Source organism: Schistocerca gregaria, chromosome 7, assembly GCF_023897955.1.
Source record: "Schistocerca gregaria isolate iqSchGreg1 chromosome 7, iqSchGreg1.2, whole genome shotgun sequence".
NCBI lineage: Eukaryota > Metazoa > Arthropoda > Insecta > Orthoptera > Acrididae > Schistocerca > Schistocerca gregaria.
Genome location: NC_064926.1, coordinates 5,537,441 through 5,564,681, shown reverse-complemented (window position 1 = coordinate 5,564,681; position 27,241 = coordinate 5,537,441). Strand labels below are relative to the sequence as shown.

The window sequence follows — 27,241 nt, the reverse complement described above, 5'->3', positions numbered from 1 at the left end:
TACGCGAAGGAACTTGCCCCGCTTCTTGCAGCGGTGTACTGTAGGTCTCTAGAAGAGCGAAGCGTTCCAAAGGATTGGAAAAGGGCACAGGTCATCCCCGTTCTCAAGAAGGGACGTCGAACAGATGTGCAGAACTATAGACCTATATCTCTAACGTCGATCAGTTGTAGAATTTTGGAACACGTATTATGTTCGAGTATAATGTCTTTTCTGGAGACTAGAAATCTACTCTGTAGGAATCAGCATGGGTTTCGAAAAAGACGATCGTGTGAAACCCAGCTCGCGCTATTCGTCCACGAGACTCAGAGGGCCTTAGACACGGGTTCACAGGTAGATGCCGTGTTTCTTGACTTCCGCAAGGCGTTTGACACAGTTCCCCATAGTCGTTTAATGAACAAAGTAAGAGCATACGGACTATCAGATCAATTGTGTGATTGGATTGAGGAGTTCCTAGATAACAGAACGCAGCACGTCATTCTCAATGGAGAGAAGTCTTCCGAAGTAAGAGTGATTTCAGGTGTGCCGCAGGGGAGTGTCATAGGACCGTTGCTATTCACAATATACATAAATGACCTGGTGGATGACATCGGAAGTTCACTGAGGCTTTTTGCAGATGATGCTGTGGTGTATCGAGAGGTTGCAACAATGGAAAATTGTACTGAAATGCAGGAGGATCTGCAGCGAATTGACGCATGGTGCACGGAATGGCAATTGAATCTCAATGTAGCGAAGTGTAATGTGATGCGAATACATAGAAAGATAGGTCCCTTATCATTTAGCTACAAAATAGCAGGTCAGCAACTGGAAGCAGTTAATTCCATAAATTATCTGGGAGTACGCATTAGGAGTGATTTAAAATGGAATGATCATATAAAGTTGATCGTCGGTAAAGCAGATGCCAGACTGAGATTCATTGGAAGAATCCTAAGGAAATGCAATCCGACAACAAAGGAAGTAGGTTACAGTACGCTTGTTCGCCCAATGCTTGAATACTGCTCAGCAGTGTGGGATCCGCACCAGGTAGGGTTGATAGAAGAGATAGAGAAGATCCAACGGAGAGCAGCGCGCTTCGTTACAGGATCATTTAGTAATTGCGAAAGCGTTACGGAGATGATAGATAAACTCCAGTGGAAGACTCTGCAGGAGAGACGCTCAGTAGCTCGGTACGGGCTTTTGTTGAAGTTTCGAGAACATACCTTCACCGAAGAGTCAAGCAGTATATTGCTCCCTCCTACGTATATCTCGCGAAGAGACCATGAGGATAAAATCAGAGAGATTAGAGCCCACACAGAAGCATACCGACAATCCTTCATTCCACGTACAATACGAGACTGGAATAGAAGGGAGAACCGATAGAGGTACTCAGGGTACCCTCCGCCACACACCGTCAGGTGGCTTGCGGAGTACGGATGTAGATGTAGATGTAGATGTAGATGTCGGCACTCTGCCGACCATTTCGCTAGTTAACACCGGTCTTGTTGTGTGTTTCAAGCTCAAGAGCATCTCCAAGCAAAAAATGGTCAACAGCAACATTCAGAAGGTTTCGTACTGCTTAATTGCTACATTAAAACGGTATGTTTCTTTTTCAGAACTGGAAAAACACGAGCGTCACAGCATTCGAATCTGTAATCTTCAGATCCGAAGTCCGAGGCTTATCCATTAGGTCACACGGTCACTGACGACCAACTATAACATGTATACGACTCAAATCGAAACGCTCACACCCCTGAGGATTTGTGTTTTCGTTCTACACAGCCGCTGCCTTGCTCTTTCCCACCCATTCGTTACATTCAACCTCTTACGAGACCGACCAAATATAGACTGAGAAACAAGACCACACACTGTGTGCATTCGGAATCGAAGGCAGGGCGTCCCTCGCCGCATTTGCAACGATGGCCATTTGCTACTTCTGCAGAAGCGGCGGCGACGACGACGACGACGACGTCGACGGCGACGACGACGACGACGACCGCGAGAGGCTCTGAGATATGTGAGAAATACATCTATAAAATGTAATTCAGACTGCCTCGTCCCACTTTATGCTGTACCGCTTTGGCAAATTCTTTATATGCGCCATTCGCCTTAATCACATCTGAGAGTAATTCTTAAAAAAAACGCCGGTCGCTAATTGTTCGTCATCACAGATACTGTTTGCTATACGGCCACGACGCGTAACTGATTTCCAAAATTCGTCATTCTCCTGTGAGGACGGAACATACGACACCTGGTTTATTAGAGCAGTACTCTACCACTGAGCTAAAGAGGCGCGGCCTAGCGGTACTCTTGGGTACTTCGTCCTTACGGTCGTCTGCATCATCAGACTTCAGCTGACAACACTTCATATTACCGGCTAATTTTTGCAGCTATGGCGACCCATTGCTGCTTGGCTACACATCTGACACGTAACCGATGTGCTCTCCAAACAACAACACTTGCATTTCAGAACATGTCTTTCACACGTGTCTACAAAATCACCTTTACCTTCAAATACAGTTTCCTTGCGACTGACAGAGACGTAGGCAAAGTTTAAAGTTGCTATTTCAATTACGTCTCGTTAATCAGAAAAACGGTAATATACATCTGCAGCGGAACAATATTCCGTTCCGCCCAGCGTGAGGCTCGAACCCACGACCCTGGGATTGAGAGTCTGACGCTCTACCGACTGAGCTAGCCGGCTACCTCGGTGTATACATGCCGGGTAGCACGTCACACAGTACTCGTTTGGGTTGGGTGGTCCCATACAGAATCTCTCCATGCTCCCTAATGTTTTTCTAACGTCACACTCGTCACGTACTTCACTTTTATGTCATAATCACTTCTGAGAGGTAAAGAAATTGCATGACAACATGCAGAGCTAGTGGCGTCAAAGTTAACACACATACTTCATGTGACTCAAAAGCCGAACGAGTTACTTTCCGACGTTCTTTTAGATGTGCAAGTGCCAGTCAAAACTCGCGGTGTCGGCACTCTGCCGACCATTTCGCTAGTTAACACCGGTCTTGTTGTGTGTGTTTCAAGCTCAAGAGCATCTCCAAGCAAAAAATGGTCAACAGCAACATTCAGACGCTTTCGTACTGCTTAATTGCTACATTAAAACGGTATGTTTCTTTTTCAGAACTGGAGAAACATGAGCGTGACAGCATTCGAAACTGTAATCTTCAGATCCGGAGTCCGACGCTTATCCATTAGGCCACAAGGTCACTGACGACCAACTATATCATGTATACGACTCATCTCGAAACGCTCACACCCCTGAGGATTTGTGTTTTCGTTCTACACAGCCGCTGCCCCTTGCTCTTTCCCACCCATTCGTTTCATTCAACCTCTTACTAGACCGACCAAATATAGACTGAGAAACAAGACCACACACTTTGTGCTTTCGGAATCGAAGGCAGGGCGTCCCTCGCCGCATTTGCTACGATGGCCATTTGCTACTTCTGCAGAAGCGACGACGACGACGACGACGACGACGACGACGACGACAGGCTCTGAGATATGTGAGAAATACATCTATAAAATGTAATTCAGACTGCCTCGTCCCACTTTATGCTGTACCGCTTTGGCAAATGCTTTATCTGCGCCATTCGCCTTAATCACATCTGAGAGTAATTCTTAAAAAAACGCCGGTCGCTAATTCTTCGTCATCACAGATACTGTTAGCTATACGGCCACGACGCGCAACTGATTTCCAAAATTCATCATTCTCCTGTGAGGATGGAACTTACCACACCTGGTTTATTAGAGCAGTACTCTACCACTGAGCTAAAGAGGTGCGGCCTAGCGGTTCTCTTGGATACTTCGTCCTTACGGTCGGCTGCATCATCAGACTTCAGCTGACAACACTTCATATTACTGGCTAATATTTGCAGCTATGGCGACCCATTACTGCTTGGCTACACATCTGACACGTAACCGATGTGCTCTCCAAACAACAACACTTGCATTTCAGAACATGTCTTTCACACGTGTCTACAAAATCACCTTCACCTTCAAATACAGTTTCCTTGCGACTGACAGAGACGTAGGCAAAGTTTAAAGTTGCTATTTCCATTACATCTCGTTAATCAGAAAAACGGTAATTTACATCTGCAGCGGAACAAAATTCCGTTCCGCCCAGCGTGTGGCTCGAACCCACGACCCTAGGATTAAGAGTCTGACGCTCTACCGACTGAGCTAGCCGGCTACCTCGTTGAATACCCGCCGGGTAGCACGTTACACAGTACTCGTTTGGGTTGGGTGGTCCCATACAGAATCTCTCCATGCTGCCTAACGTTTTCCTAACGTCACACTCGTCACGTACTTCACTTTTATGTCATAATCATTTCTGAGAGGTAAAGAAATTGCATGACAACATGCAGAGCTAGTGGCGTCAAAATTAACACACATACTTTATGTGACTCAAAAGCCGAACGAGTTACTTTCCGACGTTGTTTTAGATGTGCAAGTGCCAGTCAAAACTGGCGGTGTCGGCACTCTGCCGACCATTTCGCTAGTTAACACCGGTCTTGTTGTGTGTGTTTCAAGCTCAAGAGCATCTCCAAGCAAAAAATGTTCAACAGCAACATTCAGACGGTTTCGTATTGCTCAATTGCTACATTAAAATGGTATGTTTCTTTTTCAGAACTGGAAAAACACGAGCGTGACAGCATTCGAACCTCTAATCTTCAGATCCGAAGTCCGACGCTTATCCATATTTTTTATTTTTTTTTTTAATTTTACTCGAACCCACAATCCCCGGTTTAGGAGACCGATGCCTTATCCATTTTTTTAATTTTTTTTATTTTTTTTTTACACCTTAACCAATTTTTTTAGATAACAACTATCCCTGGTTTTCTAGACCAGTGCTTTACCACTTTTTTATTTTTTTTTAAACGCGTACTTCCGGTACCGGGAATCAAACCCGGGCCTCCTGGGTGAGAGCCAGGTATCGTAGCCACTTTTTTTATTTTTTTTTTAATTTTTGTTCTTATCGATTTTTTTCTTCTGTTTTGTAAAATGCGGTAAACAATCAGGGAGAGGCAATGTGGGTAGGGGTCGTGTAATCCGAGGCCTGGCCACAATGTCTCCCACCGTAACTGTCACCATGTCACCCTACCTCTTCTGCGAAATGAAGAAAAAACTGCGGCTTCACTCCGCCGCCGGTAACAGAATAACAGAAAATAATCCGAAGACGAAATGGTGCTTCCAAACGCAGAGTAAATTAATTATGTCCATTTCATATTTATGCAGGAGAATAGGGAGATCCGTGCATTTTCACCGCATGATTGCATCTCGCTCCTCAATCAATGTTAATAATTGATGAACAAAATAAATTAAAATTCTTCTACCTTTGTTCTCTCTATCGTATCTTCTGTCATAAAAAAAAAAAAAAAAACTAGGAAATACAGTTTGGTGGAAGGCATCCGCCAATGAGACGTAACGCGCTACATCAAACGAGCTGTTATTTTCTGAATCCGATGAATTATCAAGATGACACACTCGTAAAGTCGTCCCCGCACTAACGTCTTTTGTCTTCACTCTGGGTGGCCGATAGGAGAGTGGGATCCACCATGTCGAAAAGGGGCTGTAAGCACTCCATCCTATATTGGCTGTGAAATGATTGTGTGGCTTAAAAAGTTAGCAAAATTAGCTTTATAGCTGTTAGTCTTCTGCAGTCGGTGGTGCTGTATCATTAGATACAGAAGAAAGTCTTCTTTACTCGTTTCGTTCACATTGAAAAGATAGTAAACTGTGTGACCTTTAAGCCAGTTTACTGAATTTCGTTTGGTCTGCGGGTAAGGCACCACCTCCGGAGTGAGGAAGTCGGCTGGCGTTATGGTGGCAGGGCATGTTCTAGTGATGCTTGCCAACAACTGTCTTATGACCGTCCAAACATCTCGCACTGTTTCGCAGACAATTCTGTGTTCCTCGCTATCTTGTACCCGGCATATGTTGCATAAGGGTGAATCGGCCAGATGAATGGAATGGAGCCTGGCATTGGTTGCTATTTTACGGTTCACCGTTAGATACCAAGACGCTCGCACGTGAGACGGTAAATGTCGTGAATGAATATTATCCCAAATGACCCGCCAATTGTGAGCTGGATATTTCTCTTCGATGTTATTCCGGGATTTGGACTCGATCATACAATTGCTTCACCACCGTTATTTCCTTCTCCGGAATTCTTTGTCGAGCATAACTATATTCCAAAAGGAAGTATTTTAAATAGTAAAGGTCGTGTGGAATATGATGTACATCAATCGGGGGGTTGAGGTCCGCCGGTGATATTTCGTTGAGCAGGTGAGCAGTGAGACAATGTGGAGATTTTGTCCACACCTTATACATACTGCTTAGATAGAGCGCCTGTGCCTTCTTATGAACATCAGTGAGGTTTAATCCGCCCTTCCGAGTCAACGTAACAAATTTAACTTTGAAGATATTGCCTCTGGTCACGAAATGGCCAAGAGCGGACAGCATTCTATTCGCAATGCCACTGGGAAGAGGCAACACTTTGGCTACATAGTTGATCTTCGAGACGATATAGGTGTTGACCAGTTCAACTTTTTGGAGAGCATTCACTTGCCTCATACTATGCTGTTGTACACATGCCCTGACCTTGTGAAGTAAATCTCTATAATTTACAGCAATGGTATTCTGTATCTTCCGGCGAAACTCAAGTCCTAAGCACTGTATACTGGTAAGTTCCCGTAATCTGGCATGGTTGGGGAAATGTATTCCCCGTCCGACATTCATGATTCCAGATTTTTGCCAGTTCACCTTCCCCCCTGATGCCGCCGCATATCGTTGAAGTATTTCAAGTGAGGACCTCACTTCTTGCGCGTTCACGACAAGAAAGCCGACATCATCTGCGTACGCACGGCACACAATCTTCTGTCTATTGATTTCCAATCCCTGCAAACGTTCAGTTAGCGTAGCAGGCAGAGGTTCTATGGCGATGGCAAAGAGAGCCATCGACAGCGGACAGCCTTGCCTCACCGAACACGCGATATCAATCGCACCACTGAGGCGACCATTAATTCGGATTCGCGAAGTACTATTACAGATCATATTGTCGATTACTCGCGTGAACTGGTGCGGAAATCCCAATTCTCGCATGACGTGGAAAAGGAATCGGTGGCTCACTCTGTCGAATGCTTTTTCAAAGTCTATCATTAAGAGGGCGCATTTTAATTTGCAGGCCTCCGCTACGGCTATCACATCTCTGTAATCCGTGAGCGTGTGGTAAATAGATCTATTTCTACCAACACTCGTTTGTTACTGTCCTGTGATTGTGGACATGACATTTTTGAGCCGTTGGCTGAGGACACGGGTGAATAGTTTATAATCACTATTTAACAACGTGAGAGGTCTCAAGTTTGTTGGGTTGTCACTGCACGGGGTCTTGGGCAGTAAAACAACAATTCCCTGCCGAAATTCCTGCGGAATAACGTTACATGGGTTCATGAGTTCGTTACATATTGCAAGTAGCTTCGATTTCATCTGCGGCCAGAAGGTTTGATATACTTCTGCAGGTAGGCCGTCCGAACCTGGAGATTTATTTTTCGGACTCCGTAGGATAATGTCTGTTAATTCATCTTCTGTCACCTCTGTAATAAGCTGATTTGCCTCTGTGGGCCCGAGTCTCCGTGTAAATTTGTGTTAAAAGCCGCAAACACGGTATCAACTGTTATTTTATTGGACATCAGGTCTCGATAGTACTCTTCATTCGCACTCAAGATTGCACTTTGTTTAGTAACTATGGCACCGGTGCTGGTTCGGATCTGTGTAAGGATTTTCCGACGGCCTCGTCGATTTTCACGTAACATGTGATACATGGCAGCCTCTTCTTCTTGCACCGTCGTAGGAACTCGCGCCCGAACTTGAAAACCTTCCAACTGTTTCCGTTGCAGCGTTAATATTTTTGCCTGAATTCTTTTGATCTGTGCAAAATTGCGGATATCGGTCGCGTCAAATTTATGTAACTCCCGAAGACACTGAAAATAAAATTCCATCGTCCGTTTGTGCCACTGATTTTTCTGACGGGAGTAAATCATTAAAGTTTTCCTAATTTGAGGTTTGGCGCATTGGAGCCACCACTCGATCGCGGAGTTGTAGGAATTGAATTCACGTTCACATACCGACCAGGTGGACAGGAAGGCTTCTCGACATGCAGTATCTTGCAAATGTGCAATGTTGAACTTCCATAACCCTCGACTCCGGTAGGTTTCCTGTTGTTTCATGTTGACGGTACAGATATAGGCAGCATGGTCGGAAAATACAGTAGGCCATATTACGGTCGGTAGCAGGTGTTGCTTTAAATTACACGATATGTAAATTCTATCTAACCTACTTGCCGAATGACTGGTAAAATGTGTTAAACCCACTGCCATTCCGTGCGTGGACGTCCAGGTGTCAGTTAAGCGGAGTTCTTGAATGATCTGTTCTAATTCAACACACCGATTGAAGTGCGGAGTTTGATCTATTTGACTAAGCACACAATTGAAATCTCCGCCAAAAATGACATCAGTGTAGTTGGTCCCGAAGAGGGGAAGGATCTCGTGGCGGAAAAATTCTGCACGGCGTTGCCTATTACTGGACCCAGAAGGTGCGTAAATATTAATCAGTCTGATGTTATTGACAGTTACTGCTATCCCTCTGCCGGTCACAAGTTTTTCCTCACAATTGGCAATGATCCCTTCTTTTAAGAGTAATGCTGTTCCAAGTTCGAAACCGTTGACAGGGTTTATGAACGCGTTATACCCGGCTATGTGGTCTAACTCGATATCACTCACTTCCTGAAGCATTGCTATATCTATGTCAGCTGCGTATAACAAGTCTTGTAAGTTTTTCAGATTCAAATCGCTACGTATCTTATTGATATTGAGAGTCATGATCTTGTAGGCCTGCAAGGTGGTCATTGATGTTCCGTACGAAAGGAGTAGACGTTAGGATACGTCAGCTAGCTGTCAATTGGAGGCGCTGACAGTTTCGGTCGTTTGAGTAGCCATGGCAACGCGGACTTTGCTTCCATCAACTACTGAGAGAGGGGGCAAGGAGCCAGTCGCGGGTGTTGACTCCTCCTGCATTTCTACATCTTCTTTATTCGTTTCACACTCGTCTGCCCAATTAGGAGAGGAAAGGGTGCCTACTGGTTCAGGAAACGGTGGATTCGTATCCGGTGGCTCAGTGTTCTGAATCGGCACCTCATCTTGTCTGCTGTCGGACGTCGCGGGCGGCTCCGACACGGTGTTGTCAGATCGTGGTGCGTTACGTGAGCGCGAAGTCGAGGCGACAGCGTCAGCTGGTCCTTCTTTTAAATTCTGGCCGATTAATTTTGCCTTTCCCCGCAAGCTCGGTGCTGTATCTTCCGCACCTTGATGAGCCATCCTCCGTTTTTTATTTTTCTTCGGAGATCTATTACCGCGTATTACTGCGTCAGAGTTCGGCATCGTTTCAGTCACTTGTTCGGACATGGTAGCAGGAGCCAGGGACACCTCCGTTAACTCAGCACCCTGTATGGGTTGTTCTACCACATATCACTGGTCCTGTTAGTGTCATGGGTTTCAGAAACAGCCATCCCGGACGTGACTGGAGTGTCCAGTGATGCTGCATTAACTGCGAGACTGGGTCCGGCAGGTGGATCACGAATCGGTTGTATTGCCGGCTCACCACGAGCAACCGACACGTACGATGCCGGTAATGTTGACATTGCGGGAGGGCGAACACTCTCTCCGGTTGGAAGTTGAACAACACGACGCTGTAAACATTCCGCACGCACATGTCCCGTCGAGTTACATCTAGCACATGTCCTAGGTTGGCCATCATACATTACGAAAGCACGGTACCCACAAACCGTGACGTACGACGGAATATGTCGTTGCAAGTCTACTTTAAGCTGCCTTACGCCATTCAACACCGGATATTTATGATCCGGAGACCAACGTTCAGCAAAGTTACTCAAAACTTTGCCATATGGCGATATCGCAACATTTATCTGATCGGCTGGTACCTCAAAGGGTAGTTCAAAAATGCGAATTGTTCGAAGTCCAAGCCCTGCGTGCGAAACAGTAACTACACCCACATTGCCATCACTATGCTTAAACTTCAAACCGGAACTGAAGGAGTCAACTATTTTGTCACAAAAATCGGCATCTCTCATCTTGATATAAACTATGCTAGACAAAATCGACAAATGTATACCAATAATCTGATCGATTCCAATTTTCGTCACGTCTTCGATGAAATCCTCGATTTTGAAAGAGGTTGGTCGTGCAAATGAATTATCGAAAGTTAACTTCAAAGTATCTATCCTCATAGCTTGTGTCATCACTGATTCATCAACATCATTCCTCACACGGAAGAATAATCGCTGCTAGCGAGCGACTTACCCCGCAGAAGTAAACAAGCCAGCCACAGCGCTGAGCACAGACAACCGCACGCCACGGCCGCTGCAGGCAGACTGTTCCATTAGGCCACACGGTCACTGACGACCAACTATAACATGTATACGACTTATCTCGAAACGCTCACACCCCTGAGGATTTGTGTTTTCGTTCTACACAGACGCTGCCCCTTGCTCTTTCCCACCCATTCGTTACATTCAACCTCTTACGAGACCGACCAAATATAGAATGAGAAACAAGACCACGCACTTTATGCATTCGGAATCGAAGGCAGGGCGTCCCTCGCTGCATTTGCTACGATGGCCATTTGCTACTTATGCAGAAGCGGCGGCGGCGACGACAACGACGACGACGACGACGACGACAACGACCGCGAGAGGCTCTGAGATATGTGAGAAATACATCTATAAAATGTAATTCAGACTACCTCGTCCCACTTTATGCTGTACCGCTTTGGCAAATGCTTTATCTGCGCCATTCGCCTTAATCACATCTGAGTGTAATTCTTAAAAAAACGCCGGTCGCTAATTGTTCGTCATCACAGATACTCTTTGCTATACGGCCACGACGCGCAACTGATTTCCAAAATTCATCTTTCTCCTGTGAGGATGGAACTTACGACACCTCGTTTATTAGAGCTGTACTCTACCACTGAGCTAAAGAGGCGCGGCCTAGCGGTTCTTTGGGTACTTCGTCCTCACAGTCGTCTGCATCATCAGACTTCAGCTGACAACACTTCATATTACCGGCTAATATTTGCAGCTATGGCGACCCATTGCTGCTTGGCTACACATCTGACACGTAACCGATGTGCTCTCCAAACAACAACACTTGCATTTCAGGACATGTCTTTCACACATGTCTACAAAATCACCTTCCCTTCAAATACAGTTTCCTTGCGACTGACAGAGACGTAGGCAAAGTTTAAAGTTGCTATTTCCATTACATCTCGTTAATCAGAAAAACGGTAATTTACATCTGCAGCGGAACAAAAATCCGTTCCGCCCAGCGTGTGGCTCGAACCCCCGACCCTGGGATTAAAAGTCTGACGCTCTACCGACTGAGCTAGCCGGCTATCTCCGTGAATACCTGCCGGGTAGCACGTCACACAGTACTCGTCTGGGTTGGGTGGTCCCATACAGAATGTCTCCATGCTGCCTAATGTTTTCCTAACGTCACACTCGTCACGTACTTCACTTTTATGTCATAATCATTTCTGAGAGGTAAAGAAATTGCATGACAACATGCAGAGCTAGTGGCGTCAAAGTTAACACACATACTTTATGTGACTCAAAAGCCGAACGAGTTACTTTCCGACGTTGTTTTAGATGTGCAAGTGCCAGTCAAAACTCGCGGTGTCGGCACTCTGCCGACCATTTCGCTAGTTAACACCGGTCTTGTTGTGTGTGTTTCAAGCTCAAGAGCATCTCCAAGCAAAAAATGGTCAACAGCAACATTTAGACGGTTTCGTATTGCTCAATTGCTACATTAAAATGGTATGTTTCTTTTTCAGAACTAGAAAAACACGAATGTTACAGCATTCGAACTTCTAATCTTCAGTTCCGAAGTCCGACCCTTATCCATTTGGCCACACGGTCACTGACTACCAACTATAACATGTATACGACTTATCTCGAAACGCTCACACCCCTGAGGATTTGTGTTTTCGTTCTACACAGCCGCTGCTTCTTGCTCTTTCCCACCCATTCGTTACATTCAACCTCTTACGAGACCGACCAAATATAGACTGAAAAGCAAGACCACACACTTTGTGCATTCGGAATCGAAGTCAGGGCGTCCCTCGCCGCATTTTCTACGATGGCCATTTGCTACTTCTGCAGAAGCGGCGACGACGACGACGACGACGACGACGACGACGACGACGACGACGACGACGACCGCGAGAGGCTCTGAGATATGTGAGAAATACATCTATAAAATGTAATTCAGACTGCCTCGTCCCACCTTATGCTGTACCGCTTTGGCAAATGCTTTATCTGCGCCATTCGCCTTAATCACATCTGAGAGTAATTCTTAAATAAACGCCGGTCGCTAATTGTTCGTCATCACAGATACTGTTTGCTATACGGCCACGACGCGCAACTGATTTCCAAAATTCATGTTTCTCCTGTGAGGATGGAACTTACGACACCTGGTTTATTAGAGCAGTGCTCTACCACTTTTTTTTAATGATTACTGTACTTTTTATTTGAAACGTTATGCCACTGATTATAGTTGTACAAGACTAGAAATTCAATAATTGAGATGGCTTGTAAACCAGGTGCAGACACCACAGAATCATTTATGACTGACCTGTAAGGGGTCACACAAAAGAGGACCAACAAAGTGTTACTCAAGCTGTTGCTTAAATAACAATGTCTCCATTCACAGAAGTGACAGAACATTATAATTAACAGCATTTATGATTCAGAGAATACACTTGCATGTTATATTTAACTGTAACCACAGTCGTTTTCTTACAATACCACAATTTAATTCCATTTGCCAGAAACAACATTAAATTCTATATAAATCTATATAAACCTAAGAATTCATGTGTTGCAAAATTTTAACATGAAAACAAACATGTTTATTTTAAAACTGGGAAGAATGAAACACAAACTTTATCACCTACATGAATAAAGTCATTGTAATTAGCTGATAAACATTAATCTCTCTCTCTCTCTCTCTCTCTCTCTCTCTCTCTCTCTCTCTCTCTCTCTCTCTCGTGACATATATTCAATCATACGAACACCTAGTTTATAGTATGTATTTTGCTAAAGTTCTTTTTGTCTCCTTTTCAGTTACCTTATTAGTCAACTGAGCCCTAAGAGTCATGGAGATTCTCTTTGCAATATGTTTATAACATTATGCTGTTCTGTTCAGTTATTTTAGCTGTGTTATCATAATCCATTTAGAACAATTTATTTTAAACAATGAGAACAGCATCAAGTGGGTCCAGTAGAATAAATAATGTTGATAAAAAACCATTATTTTACATAAAATTGTTGATCCATTGCTACATTAAAGAATAAATCACAAAAATGTGTGACCCATAACTGCAAAATATTAATCCACAACAAATACTGCTTGTGTCTGACAGTGGCAAAATACCTATGACGTCAGTTGAGTGCTGTTCAAACACACAAAACTGACTAACAGTAAGTACAAGTGTACAGACAGTTTATACTAAATCACTGAACACTCTTTAACTAATATCAGTTTCCAACTTTGGATGCCCCTTCAGTGACATTTTCTTCACTGCTATACATCCATCGCCAGTATGCCACCCTCATACGATCCCAGATGTTCTCCCACGAGTCCATTGCAGGACGGACATCAAGGAGAGCAAATGTATAATCCTTTGGATTGACAGACCCACCATCATAATAATCTATAACATATCGGACGTCTTTTCCACAGCGATCAACAATCCAGTCATGTCGGTCAAAAGGAAGCTCATACCCAAGCCAGCTTCGAATTCGAGCCCGTGGAGAGTAATCTTTGGCTCGTCCACCAAAGCTCTTTAACTTTGGTTTACCACATTCATGAGTATGCAGAGCTTCCCACTTCAAAACTTCCAGCCAAGCATGTTCATTATTGGCATTGTGGATACGAATAAAATCATTCATATCTTTCACCGAGATATCCTCTTCTCTCCATCGCCATCCTTTGCGCAGCATAGCATTCCAAAACATCTGGGCTGATGGATAGACCCAATATTCATTTTCAGAGCCTGCTTTAGGTATAGATGAAGTCTGCCTTTGTGTTGAAAGCGGGAATGGCTGATCTGGTGCTGGATGCTGATTTGGTGCGGGTATCATGTTCAGTGGGTTGACAGTGTTATCGAAATCGCCATGATTCACGGGGCACTCGGATACAGTTGCCTTTGCCTCTTCTTCCTTGTGCATGGGGCAGCCTGCCGGCGGATTGCCATACATCCCTGCAGATTTATTGAAACCATCTGACTGTACTGAACCCTTTGTGTCGTATGGCCCAGTTATTTGGGAAGCCACCACCTGGGCGGCTGTTACAGTGTTTCCCATTCCCAAATTAACAGGGACCACTGCAGACGACCATGGAAACTTTTTACCACTGAGCTAAAGAGGCGCGGCCTAGAGGTACACTTGGGTACTTCGTCCTTACGGTCGTTTGCATCATCAGACTTCAGCTAACAACACTTCATATTACCGGCTAATATTTGCAGCTTTGGCGACCCATTACTGATTGGCTACACATCTGACACGTAACCGATGTGCTCTCCAAACAGCAACACTTGCATTTCGGAACATGTCTTTCACACATGTCTACAAAATCACCTTCACCTTCAAATACAGATTCCTTGCGACTGACAGAGACGTAGGCAAAGTTTAAAGTTGCTATTTCCATTACATCTCGTTAATCAGAAAAACGGTAATTTACATCTGCAGCGGAACAAAATTCCGTTCCTCCCAGCGTGTGGCTCGAACCCACGACCATGGGATTAAGAGTCTCACGCTCTACCGACTGAGCTAGCCGGCTACCTCGGTGAATACCTGCCGGATAGCACGTCACACAGTACTCGTTAGGGTTGGGTGGTCCCATACAGAATCTCTCCATGCTGCCTAATGTTTTCCTAACGTCACACTCGTCACGTACTTCACTTTTATGTCATAATCATTTCTGAGAGGTAAAGAAATTGCATGACAACATGCAGAGCTACTGGCGTCAAAATTAACACACATACTTTATGTGACTCAAAAGCCGAACAAGTTACTTTCCGACGTTGTTTTAGATGTGCAAGTGCCAGTCAAAACTCGCGGTGTCGGCACTCTGCCGACCATTTCGCTAGTTAACACCGGTCTTGTTGCGTGTGTTTCAAGCTCAAGAGCATCTCCAAGCAAAAAATGGTCAACAGCAACATTCAGGCTGTTTCGTACTGCTCAATTGCTACATGTAAACGGTATGTTTCTTTTTCAGAACTTAAAAAACACAAGCGTGACAGCATTCGAACCTGTAATCTTCATATCCGAAGTCCGACGCCTTATCCATTAGGCCACATAATCACTGACGACCAACTATAACAAGTATAAGACTCATCTCGAAACGCTCATACCCCTGTGGATTTGTGTTTTCGTTCTACACAGCCGCTGCCCCTCTCTCTTTCCCACCCATTCGTTATATTCAACCTCTTACGAGACCGACCAAATATAGACTGAGAAACAAGACCACACACTTTGTGCATTCGAAATCGAAGGCAGGGCGTCCCTCGCCGCATTTGCTACGATAGCCATTTGCTACTTCTGCAGAAGCGGCGGCGGCGGCGACGACGACGACGACGACGACGACGACGACGACCGCGAGAGGCTCTGAGATATGTGAGAAATACATCTATAAAATGTAATTCAGACTGCCTCGTCCCACCTTATGCTGTACCGCTTTGGCAAATGCTTTATCTGAGCCATTCGCCTTAATCATATCTGAGAGTAATTCTTAAAAAAACGCCGGTCGCTAATTGTTCGTCATCACAGATACTGTTTGCTATACGTCCACGAAGCGCAACTGATTTCCAAAATTCATTTTTCTCCTGTGAGGTTGGAACTTACGACACCTAGTTTATTAGAGCAGTACTCTACCACTGAGCTAAAGAGGCATGGCCTTGCGGTTCTGTTGGGTACTTCGTCCTTACGGTCGTCTGCATCATCAGACTTCAGCTAACAACACTTCATATTACCGGCTAATATTTGCAGCTATGGCGACCCATTACTGATTGGCTACACATCTGACACCTTACCGATGTGCTCTCCAAACAGCAACACTTGCATTTCAGAACATGTCTTTCACACATGTCTACAAAATCACCTTCACCTTCAAATACAGATTCCTTGCGACTGACAGAGACGTAGGCGAAGTGTAAAGTTGCTATTTCCATTACATCTCGTTAATCAGAAAAACGGTAATTTACATCTGCAGCGGAACAAAATTCCGTTCCTCCCAGCGTGTGGCTCGAACCCACGACCATGGGATTAAGAGTCTCACGCTCTACCGACTGAGCTAGCCGGCTACCCCGGTGAATACCTGCAAGGTAGCACGTCACACAGTACTCGTTTGGGTTGGGTGGTCCCATACCGAATCTCTCCATGATCCCTAATGTTTTCCTAACGTCACACTCGTCACGTTCTTCACTTTTATCTCATAATCATTTCTGAGAGGTAAAGAAATTGCATGACAACATGCAGAGCTAGTGGCGTCAAAATTAACACATATACTTTATGTGACTCAAATCCGAACGAGTTACTTTCCGACGTAGTTTTAGATGTGCATGTGCCAGTTAAAACTCGCGGTGTCGGCACTCTGTCGACCATATCGCTAGTTAACACCGGTCTTGTTGTGTGTGTTTCAAGCTCAAGAGCATCTCCAAGCAAAAAATGGTCAACAGCAACAATCAGACGGTTTCGTACTCCTTAATTGCCACATTAAAACGGTTTGTTTCTTTTTCAGAACTGGAAAAACACGAGTTTGACAGCATCAGAAAATGTATTCCTCAGATCCAAAGTCCGACGCTTATCCATTAGGCCACACGGTCACTGACGACCAACTATAACATGTATACGACTCATCTCGAAACGCTCATACCCCTGTGGATTTGTGTTTTCGTTCTACACAGCCGCTGCCCCTCTCTCTTTCCCACCCATTCGTTATATTCAACCTCTTACGAGACCGACCAAATATAGGCTGAGAAACAAGACTACACACTTTGTGCATTCGGAATCGAAGGCAGGGCGTCCCTCGCCGCATTTGCTACGATGGCCATTTGCTACTTCTGCAGAAGCGGCGGCGGCGGCGACGACGACGACGACGACGACGACGACGACGACGACCGCGAGAGGCTCTGTGATATGTGAGAAATACATCTATAAAATGTAATTCAGACTGCCTCGTCCCACTTTATGCTGTACCGCTTTGGCAAATGCTTTATCTGCGCCATTCGCCTTAATCACATCTGAGAGTAATTCTTAAAAAAACGCCTGTCGCTAATTGTTCGTCATCACAGATACTGTTTGCTATACGGCCACGACGCGCAACTGATTTCCAAAATTCATCTTTCTCCTGTGAGGATGGAACTTCCGGTGCCTGGTTTATTAGAGCAGTGCTCTACCACGACCGCGAGAGGCTCTGAGATATGTGAGAAATACATCTATAAAATGTAATTCAGACTGCCTCGTCCCACCTTATGCTGTACCGCTTTGGCAAATGCTTTATCTGAGCCATTCGCCTTAATCATATCTGAGAGTAATTCTTAAAAAAACGCCGGTCGCTAATTGTTCGTCATCACAGATACTGTTTGCTATACGTCCACGAAGCGCAACTGATTTCCAAAATTCATTTTTCTCCTGTGAGGTTGGAACTTACGACACCTAGTTTATTAGAGCAGTACTCTACCACTGAGCTAAAGAGGCATGGCCTTGCGGTTCTGTTGGGTACTTCGTCCTTACGGTCGTCTGCATCATCAGACTTCAGCTAACAACACTTCATATTACCGGCTAATATTTGCAGCTATGGCGACCCATTACTGATTGGCTACACATCTGACACCTTACCGATGTGCTCTCCAAACAGCAACACTTGCATTTCAGAACATGTCTTTCACACATGTCTACAAAATCACCTTCACCTTCAAATACAGATTCCTTGCGACTGACAGAGACGTAGGCGAAGTGTAAAGTTGCTATTTCCATTACATCTCGTTAATCAGAAAAACGGTAATTTACATCTGCAGCGGAACAAAATTCCGTTCCTCCCAGCGTGTGCCTCGAACCCACGACCATGGGATTAAGAGTCTCACGCTCTACCGACTGAGCTAGCCGGCTACCCCGGTGAATACCTGCAAGGTAGCACGTCACACAGTACTCGTTTGGGTTGGGTGGTCCCATACCGAATCTCTCCATGATCCCTAATGTTTTCCTAACGTCACACTCGTCACGTTCTTCACTTTTATCTCATAATCATTTCTGAGAGGTAAAGAAATTGCATGACAACATGCAGAGCTAGTGGCGTCAAAATTAACACATATACTTTATGTGACTCAAATCCGAACGAGTTACTTTCCGACGTAGTTTTAGATGTGCAAGTGCCAGTTAAAACTCGCGGTGTCGGCACTCTGTCGACCATATCGCTAGTTAACACCGGTCTTGTTGTGTGTGTTTCAAGCTCAAGAGCATCTCCAAGCAAAAAATGGTCAACAGCAACAATCAGACGGTTTCGTACTCCTTAATTGCCACATTAAAACGGTTTGTTTCTTTTTCAGAACTGGAAAAACACGAGTTTGACAGCATCAGAAAATGTATTCCTCAGATCCAAAGTCCGACGCTTATCCATTAGGCCACACGGTCACTGACGACCAACTATAACATGTATACGACTCATCTCGAAACGCTCATACCCCTGTGGATTTGTGTTTTCGTTCTACACAGCCGCTGCCCCTCTCTCTTTCCCACCCATTCGTTATATTCAACCTCTTACGAGACCGACCAAATATAGGCTGAGAAACAAGACTACACACTTTGTGCATTCGGAATCGAAGGCAGGGCGTCCCTCGCCGCATTTGCTACGATGGCCATTTGCTACTTCTGCAGAAGCGGCGGCGGCGGCGACGACGACGACGACGACGACGACGACGACGACGACCGCGAGAGGCTCTGTGATATGTGAGAAATACATCTATAAAATGTAATTCAGACTGCCTCGTCCCACTTTATGCTGTACCGCTTTGGCAAATGCTTTATCTGCGCCATTCGCCTTAATCACATCTGAGAGTAATTCTTAAAAAAACGCCTGTCGCTAATTGTTCGTCATCACAGATACTGTTTGCTATACGGCCACGACGCGCAACTGATTTCCAAAATTCATCTTTCTCCTGTGAGGATGGAACTTCCGGTGCCTGGTTTATTAGAGCAGTGCTCTACCACGACCGCGAGAGGCTCTGAGATATGTGAGAAATACATCTATAAAATGTAATTCAGACTGCCTCGTCCCACCTTATGCTGTACCGCTTTGGCAAATGCTTTATCTGAGCCATTCGCCTTAATCATATCTGAGAGTAATTCTTAAAAAAACGCCGGTCGCTAATTGTTCGTCATCACAGATACTGTTTGCTATACGTCCACGAAGCGCAACTGATTTCCAAAATTCATTTTTCTCCTGTGAGGTTGGAACTTACGACACCTAGTTTATTAGAGCAGTACTCTACCACTGAGCTAAAGAGGCATGGCCTTGCGGTTCTGTTGGGTACTTCGTCCTTACGGTCGTCTGCATCATCAGACTTCAGCTAACAACACTTCATATTACCGGCTAATATTTGCAGCTATGGCGACCCATTACTGATTGGCTACACATCTGACACCTTACCGATGTGCTCTCCAAACAGCAACACTTGCATTTCAGAACATGTCTTTCACACATGTCTACAAAATCACCTTCACCTTCAAATACAGATTCCTTGCGACTGACAGAGACGTAGGCGAAGTGTAAAGTTGCTATTTCCATTACATCTCGTTAATCAGAAAAACGGTAATTTACATCTGCAGCGGAACAAAATTCCGTTCCTCCCAGCGTGTGCCTCGAACCCACGACCATGGGATTAAGAGTCTCACGCTCTACCGACTGAGCTAGCCGGCTACCCCGGTGAATACCTGCAAGGTAGCACGTCACACAGTACTCGTTTGGGTTGGGTGGTCCCATACCGAATCTCTCCATGATCCCTAATGTTTTCCTAACGTCACACTCGTCACGTTCTTCACTTTTATCTCATAATCATTTCTGAGAGGTAAAGAAATTGCATGACAACATGCAGAGCTAGTGGCGTCAAAATTAACACATATACTTTATGTGACTCAAATCCGAACGAGTTACTTTCCGACGTAGTTTTAGATGTGCAAGTGCCAGTTAAAACTCGCGGTGTCGGCACTCTGTCGACCATATCGCTAGTTAACACCGGTCTTGTTGTGTGTGTTTCAAGCTCAAGAGCATCTCCAAGCAAAAAATGGTCAACAGCAACAATCAGACGGTTTCGTACTCCTTAATTGCCACATTAAAACGGTTTGTTTCTTTTTCAGAACTGGAAAAACACGAGTTTGACAGCATCAGAAAATGTATTCCTCAGATCCAAAGTCCGACGCTTATCCATTAGGCCACACGGTCACTGACGACCAACTATAACATGTATACGACTCATCTCGAAACGCTCATACCCCTGTGGATTTGTGTTTTCGTTCTACACAGCCGCTGCCCCTCTCTCTTTCCCACCCATTCGTTATATTCAACCTCTTACGAGACCGACCAAATATAGGCTGAGAAACAAGACTACACACTTTGTGCATTCGGAATCGAAGGCAGGGCGTCCCTCGCCGCATTTGCTACGATGGCCATTTGCTACTTCTGCAGAAGCGGCGGCGGCGGCGACGACGACGACGACGACGACGACGACGACGACGACCGCGAGAGGCTCTGTGATATGTGAGAAATACATCTATAAAATGTAATTCAGACTGCCTCGTCCCACTTTATGCTGTACCGCTTTGGCAAATGCTTTATCTGCGCCATTCGCCTTAATCACATGTGAGAGTAATTCTTAAAAAAACGCCTGTCGCTAATTGTTCGTCATCACAGATACTGTTTGCTATACGGCCACGACGCGCAACTGATTTCCAAAATTCATCTTTCTCCTGTGAGGATGGAACTTCCGGTGCCTGGTTTATTAGAGCAGTGCTCTACCACTTTTTTTTTTCTCTTTTGTATGTTTTCTCTTTTGGGCCTCCCATCACCCCTTTTAGCCCATCCTTGCGCTCTCCATAATTCACCTTCAACGGCGTCGGCTTCTCACGCCATGTACATAACCATAAACTGACGAGTCAAAGTTAATCCCTTTATTGTGGAGAAACTAATGTACCCCTTCTTTGCTCTTATTGATAATGTGAAAAAAGTATGAAGTCTTCAGTAGGTAGAAACAGAAGTTATGTTCAGTTTGTTTCCTTCTTTATCGCTGTTTTTTGTTGTCACACTTAAAGCAAATAGGCTTCCTTGACAAAGAAACGTCAGAGGGCATTCCGAAACTGCCTCTTCTCTCTGAAAATGCTTAAAAAAAACCATATTCGGTGAGAAGCGACTATTTATAATGGCTTCTTGAAAAATAAATTAATAAACGTTGAACTCAAAGAACGGCAATTCCTGTAAAAACTAAAATAATATTTTTTTTCCACGATTGTAAAGTAAGTTAGTAGTGGTGAACACTCTCTTACGTTTGTCTTCTGTGTCCGCAGATATTTCTTGTTAATTCTTTTACATCAAGGTCTTGATTAAAAAATTTGCGTATGTTTCTTTATATTTACTAGTCTTCAGTAACATGTGATGCTCAGTTACCAGATAGATACAAAAATCCTCTTGGCTTTTCTCTTCCTTCGTGAAGAGGTAATGTACCGTTGCCGCTTTCAGCCAATTGACTTGGTTGCGTTTCGTGTTAGGAAAGGGTACATCATCCGGTGTCAAAAAGTCCGCAGGCGTTATAGCGTTAGGTGACGTTCGAAGGATGAGTGCCAGCTTTCGTCGGACATTCAGCCAGATATCTTTAACCTTGTCACACACGAAACGATGTTCTTCGTTATCAATTAAACTACACGTTGCACACAAAGGCGAATCCGCTAAGTGGATCGTATGAAGTTTCGAGTTTGTTGCAACTTTCCTATTTACAACAAAGTACCATGTTGCTTTCAGATGAGTAGCTAAGTTACGGTTATGAATATTTGCCCATATCACTTTCCAGTTAGAACATGGATAGTTTTGTTCTATTTTGTTGTTCTTTTCTCCCATCAATTTGCCATATATTTCTTTTACGTTTGTCATGTCTTTTTCCGGAATTCTTGAATGTAGGTAGCTATATTCTATTAAAAACCATCGTAAATGGTAAAGTCCGCTCGGTATGTGCTGCACATTAATGGGTGGAGAGAGGTCATCTGGAGCTATTTCAGATAGCAAGTGCGCGGCGATACAGCTGCTGGATTGTCTCCATTGTTGAAACGTATTGGAGATGTACAGAGCCTGCGACTTTTTAGTAACATTCGTTAAGTTTAAGCCGCCATTATTAGTGGCGAGCGTCAGAGTGTCATACTGGATTTTAAATATGTGGCCACGGCTCACAAAATAGCCTATTGCTGACATAATTTGTTTGGCGATGCCGGCGGGTATTGGCAGTATCTGGGCGACATAATTGACTTTGGAAGTAATAGAGACGTTCGCTAAAGACACTCTCTGAATTTCATTTAATTGTCGAATACTATGTGTCCGTACACTAGCTCGTATGGTAGTTAGTACTTGTCTATAGTTGGCCGCAATAGTTTGACGTATATTTTTTCGGAAATCAATGCCGAGACACTTCAAGGCCGTTAGCTCACGTAACTGACCGTGTGTGCGCATGCCAATGCCACGTCCGATATTGAATATGCCGGACTTGGTTTTGTTTAACCTCGCGGCTGACGCTCGTCCGTATTTTTCTATTATGTGCATTGCCGTCTCGACTTCCGCTACATTCATAACGAGAAACCCAACATCGTCCGCATAAGCTTTACATATTATTTTGTTTCCTCGTATTTGCAATCCTTGTAACCGCTGAGTCAAGGTAGCGAGCAAAGGTTCGATGGCCATGGCAAAAAGTGCCATGGACAACGGACAACCTTGCCTGACGGAACATGCGATCTCGACTGGCCGGCTAGGCTGTCCATTTATGATGATACTGGAGGAGTTAGTCGTTACCAAACGTCGTATGAGGTCGACGAATCTCGGCGGAAAACCCATTGCGCCTATCGTTTTCAGGAGGTAGGAGTGGCTGATCCTGTCGAAGGCCTTATCGAAATCTAACGACACGATGGCACATTTTAGTCGACATACTTCTGCCATTGAAATTATGTCGCGGTAGTCGGACAGCGTCTGCTGAATTTTCCTACCTTTGCCCACGCTAGACTGATATGGGCCGGTGACGCTGGCCATTACATTTTTAAGTCTGTGGGCTAAGAGCCGCGAAAAAATTTTATAGTCACTGTTCAGCAGAGTGATTGGTCTCAAATTTCCAATTTTCTTGCCAGCCGATTTTTTTGCGATTAACACTATCATACCTTCGCGAAAATCTTTCGGTATCTCCTTATTGAGGTTCAAAAGTTCATTACAGATGCATGTAATTCTATGTTTTATATGTTCCCAGAAGACTTGATAAAATTCTGCTGGTATGCCGTCAGCTCCAGGGGATTTATTTTTTGCACTTTGATAGACAGCATAGTGTACATCGTCTTCGGTCGCCTCCGCTATTAGAGCTTCCGCGTACGCGTTACCAACGCGTCCTTGCAGGTGGGTCAGTAAATCGTCCTGTGCTTTTTCGTCTACCTCTTTATGTGAAAACAAGTTGTCGAAATGGGATAGTATTTCTGCTTTTATGTCATTGTGCATTGTCAAGGTGGTTCCATTATCAGTTTTAAGCTCCGTCAGTATTTTGCGGAATCCTCGTTTAGTTTCACGAATCACATGATATACCGAAGTGGCTTCTTTTTGCGCCACAGTCTCTGCTCTTGACCTTATTTGGTATCCTTCAAGCTGTTGTCGCCTTAATGTCAGTATTTTTGCCTGGATTTTTTTAATTCTCCCATGGTTCCCAATAGCTGTAGCACCTTGCAGGTAGAGTTCTCGGAGACAATGAAAGTAAAATTCTATCGTTCTTTTCCGCCAAAAGCTCTTCTCCCGGGAGTAGTTGATGAAACATCTCCGGATCTGAGGTTTGGCGCATTTGAGCCACCAATCCAAAGTCGAGTGGTAAGAGACGAGTTTGGTCTCGCAGGCTCTCCAAATGGTGAGAAAGGCTTCTCGACAGGCAGGATCTTTTAAGTGTGAAACATTAAGTTTCCATGGCCCTTTATATCGACAGGTTCCTTGTCGTTCCAAATTTAATGTGCATATATATGCAGCGTGGTCCGAAAAAACGGTTGGCCAAACTTCAGACTGCAGGATGCGGTGTTTCAGATTGGGCGAGACATATATTCGATCCAACCGGCTCGCTGAATGATTAGTGAGGTGGGTAAAGCCGGGTGCCGCGCCGTGCTTTTGCTCCCACGAATCAGTTAAACGGAGGTCGGTGACGATACGTTCCAGGTCCGGCGATTTGTTGTAGTTCGGAGTTTGGTCTTTGGCATGTAGGACACTGTTAATGTCGCCTCCAAGGATGGTATGGGTGCAGTGTACACCAAACAAAGGAACAATTCCCTCCTTAAAAAACTGGGCTCGTTGGCACCGATTGGTAGAACCAGATGGGGCATAGACATTAATAATCCTGGTGTTATAAAGCGTGCCGGCAATGCCTCTGCCGTTAGGCAGTTTTGTTACGTCTGTAATGACGACGCCCTCTTTGAAAAGAAATGCGGTACCCAAATCACATCCAATTCCAGGATTGACTATAGCATTATACCCCTGTATGAAGTCAAGTTCGATGTTTGTTACTTCTTGTAAAAACAAAATGTCCACATCAGCTGCATACAGGAAATCTTTTAAATTTTGTAAATTAAATGGGCTACAAATTTTATTGATGTTCAGCGTAGCGATCTTATAGGCCTGCAACGGAACTATGTTAGCGAAGACGGGAGTGTAATTAGGAAAAACTCTGGCAACATATCATTTCGAAAAAAACATTAAGAAATCTGACCCGAGAGACATGTGGACACAAGTCAGTAAAACCGTTCAGACTAGAAATATTCATGACTTGGGAAGGGATCAGTCGGCTTCTCCGTGTCTGGGACAGTATCCGTCGCGGCGATGACATTCAAGACGACGTCATCTCGTGGTGTGGCCATCGTGGTGACTGTAACGGTTCCTGTGGTGTCCATAATTTCGTCCTCCTTTGTAGTGTCGTCGACATCGTCTGCCCACGGATTCGACAGCCCTGTCATCGGTTCGTCATTAAGTGGTGCACTATATTCAGGTGTTTGCTGGTGATTTTTATCTTCGGTTCGGGTAATTGCTACGTCATCGGAGGGCAAACTGGCAGAACCGGAGGTACTATCCAAGGACACAGGGTCTTCGTTAGATGACTGCTGATTGCACTGCAAGTTCTCAGATGCAGATTGACGTATTTTGCCCCCTATTTGCTTCGCCTTTTCACGCAGTTGTGGTGCAGTCTGCTCTGCACCTTGACGCGCGATCCTCCGTTTTTTAGATTTCTTGGGAGATGCGTCTCGTGGTGGACTTTGGACGGTACCTGAAGAAGCCTCAGGTTGCAAAGTAGCACTACTGGAAGTGATTGACGCCAGGTCTGATTTCATTGCACTTGACGGGCTGTGGTCAGTGCCTAAGGCAGCTGCAGGATTCGGAGGAGCACCACTAGAAACGGCTGGTTGCGAGTCCGTTTTCTGTGCACCTGATACGCTTTTGATACCTCCTAAAGAAGCTCCAGGATGCAGAGGAGCACTACCCGAAGCGACTGAGGTCGCGTCCGTATCCATTGCCTCATTGGGCGATTCCACGGCGACAAGGGCAGGAGCAGATATGTCTTCGCAGGAGGGTTGAGTGTCTACAGATGCTACACCTGAGTCGGTCGGTTGGTCGGTCGCTTGTGGGTCGGTATTCGTAGTAACTTCGGGGGGCGCAGTGGCACTTGCAAAACCGCGCGCTACGGCGACATATGTCACGGGCAGCGTTGACATAGCAGGGGGCCTGACGGCATCGCCAGCAGGCAGTTGCGCCATTCGCCTTTGAACACATTCTGCACGAACGTGGCCTGGTAATTTGCAGACAGCACACGTTTTCGGTTGGTCATCATACATCACAACAGCTCTATATCCGCAGACGTTTATAAACGACGGAATGTGCTTCTGCAATTCGACTTTTAATTGGCGCACACCATTCAAAACAGGGAATTTGTGTGCAGCAGACCACCGTTCGGCAATATTTCTCAAAACTTTCCCGTATGGAGCAATAACAGCATTTATCTGGTCACTTGTAATTTCAAAGGGAAGTTCAAAGACTCGCACGGTCCGAATACCTAGACCAGCATGGGCAACGGTAACCTCCCCAACATTTCCGTCAGCATGTTTAAATTTCAGAATGCCACCACAAGATCGAACTATCCTTTCACACAATTCTGGACTGGCAAGTTTCACGAAAACCACACTGTTCATAATCGAGAAATGTATGCCGATAATATCATCAAGTCCTATTTTAACATCATCCTCTAACCACTGTTCAACATCAAATGACCTCGGTCGGACAAAGTTGCGATCAAACTTGAATTTCAGAGTATCTTTTCGTTGCGGTTGCGACATCTCTTAATTCTTTTTCATGTCTACACAAATACTATAGACAGCGACGCGTTGCAGCAAGAGCAGAGACTTACCACGCGAAGCTAACGCAGCACAGCACACAGCACGGCACGTCCCACCTCCAGCGCAGCCGCTGGCTGACTAAAATTCCGTTTCGCCCAGCGTGGGGCTCGAACCCACGAACCTGAGATTAAGAGTCTCATGCTCTACCGACCGAGCTAGCCAGGCTGCTTCTCCACTGAGCTAAAGAGCCGCGGCCTAACGGTTCTCTTGTGTACTTCGTCCTTACGGTCGTCTGCATCATCAGACTTCAGCTGACAACACTTCATATTACCGGCTAATATTTGCAGCTATGGCGACCCATTGCTGCTTGGCTACACATCTGACACGTAACCGATGTGCTTTCCAAACAACAACACTTGCATTTCAGAACATGTCTTTCACACATGTCTACAAAATCACTTTCACCTTCAAATACAGTTTCCTTGCGACTGACAGAGACGTAGGCAAAGTTTAAAGTTGCTATTTCCATTA

General features: G+C 45.0%; 1 protein-coding gene and 2 non-coding genes across 3 annotated transcripts; all 3 read right to left on the bottom strand.

The window, feature by feature from the left end:
* Positions 1 to 4,110: 4,110 nt before the first annotated feature.
* Positions 4,111 to 4,183, bottom strand: Trnak-cuu (transfer RNA lysine (anticodon CUU)). Its single transcript has one exon. It is a non-coding gene; the product is annotated as a tRNA-Lys (tRNA).
* An 8,618-nt stretch (positions 4,184 to 12,801) lies between these two features.
* On the bottom strand, positions 12,802 to 14,466 carry LOC126281391 (holocytochrome c-type synthase-like). Its single transcript, XM_049980318.1, has one exon. It carries the CDS (start codon positions 14,426 to 14,428, stop codon positions 13,601 to 13,603), a length of 828 nt encoding a protein of 275 aa, XP_049836275.1. The 5' UTR covers positions 14,429 to 14,466; the 3' UTR covers positions 12,802 to 13,600.
* Positions 14,467 to 26,862: 12,396 nt separating this feature from the next.
* On the bottom strand, positions 26,863 to 26,935 carry Trnak-cuu (transfer RNA lysine (anticodon CUU)). Its single transcript has one exon. It is a non-coding gene; the product is annotated as a tRNA-Lys (tRNA).
* Between the last annotated feature and the right edge of the window lie 306 nt (positions 26,936 to 27,241).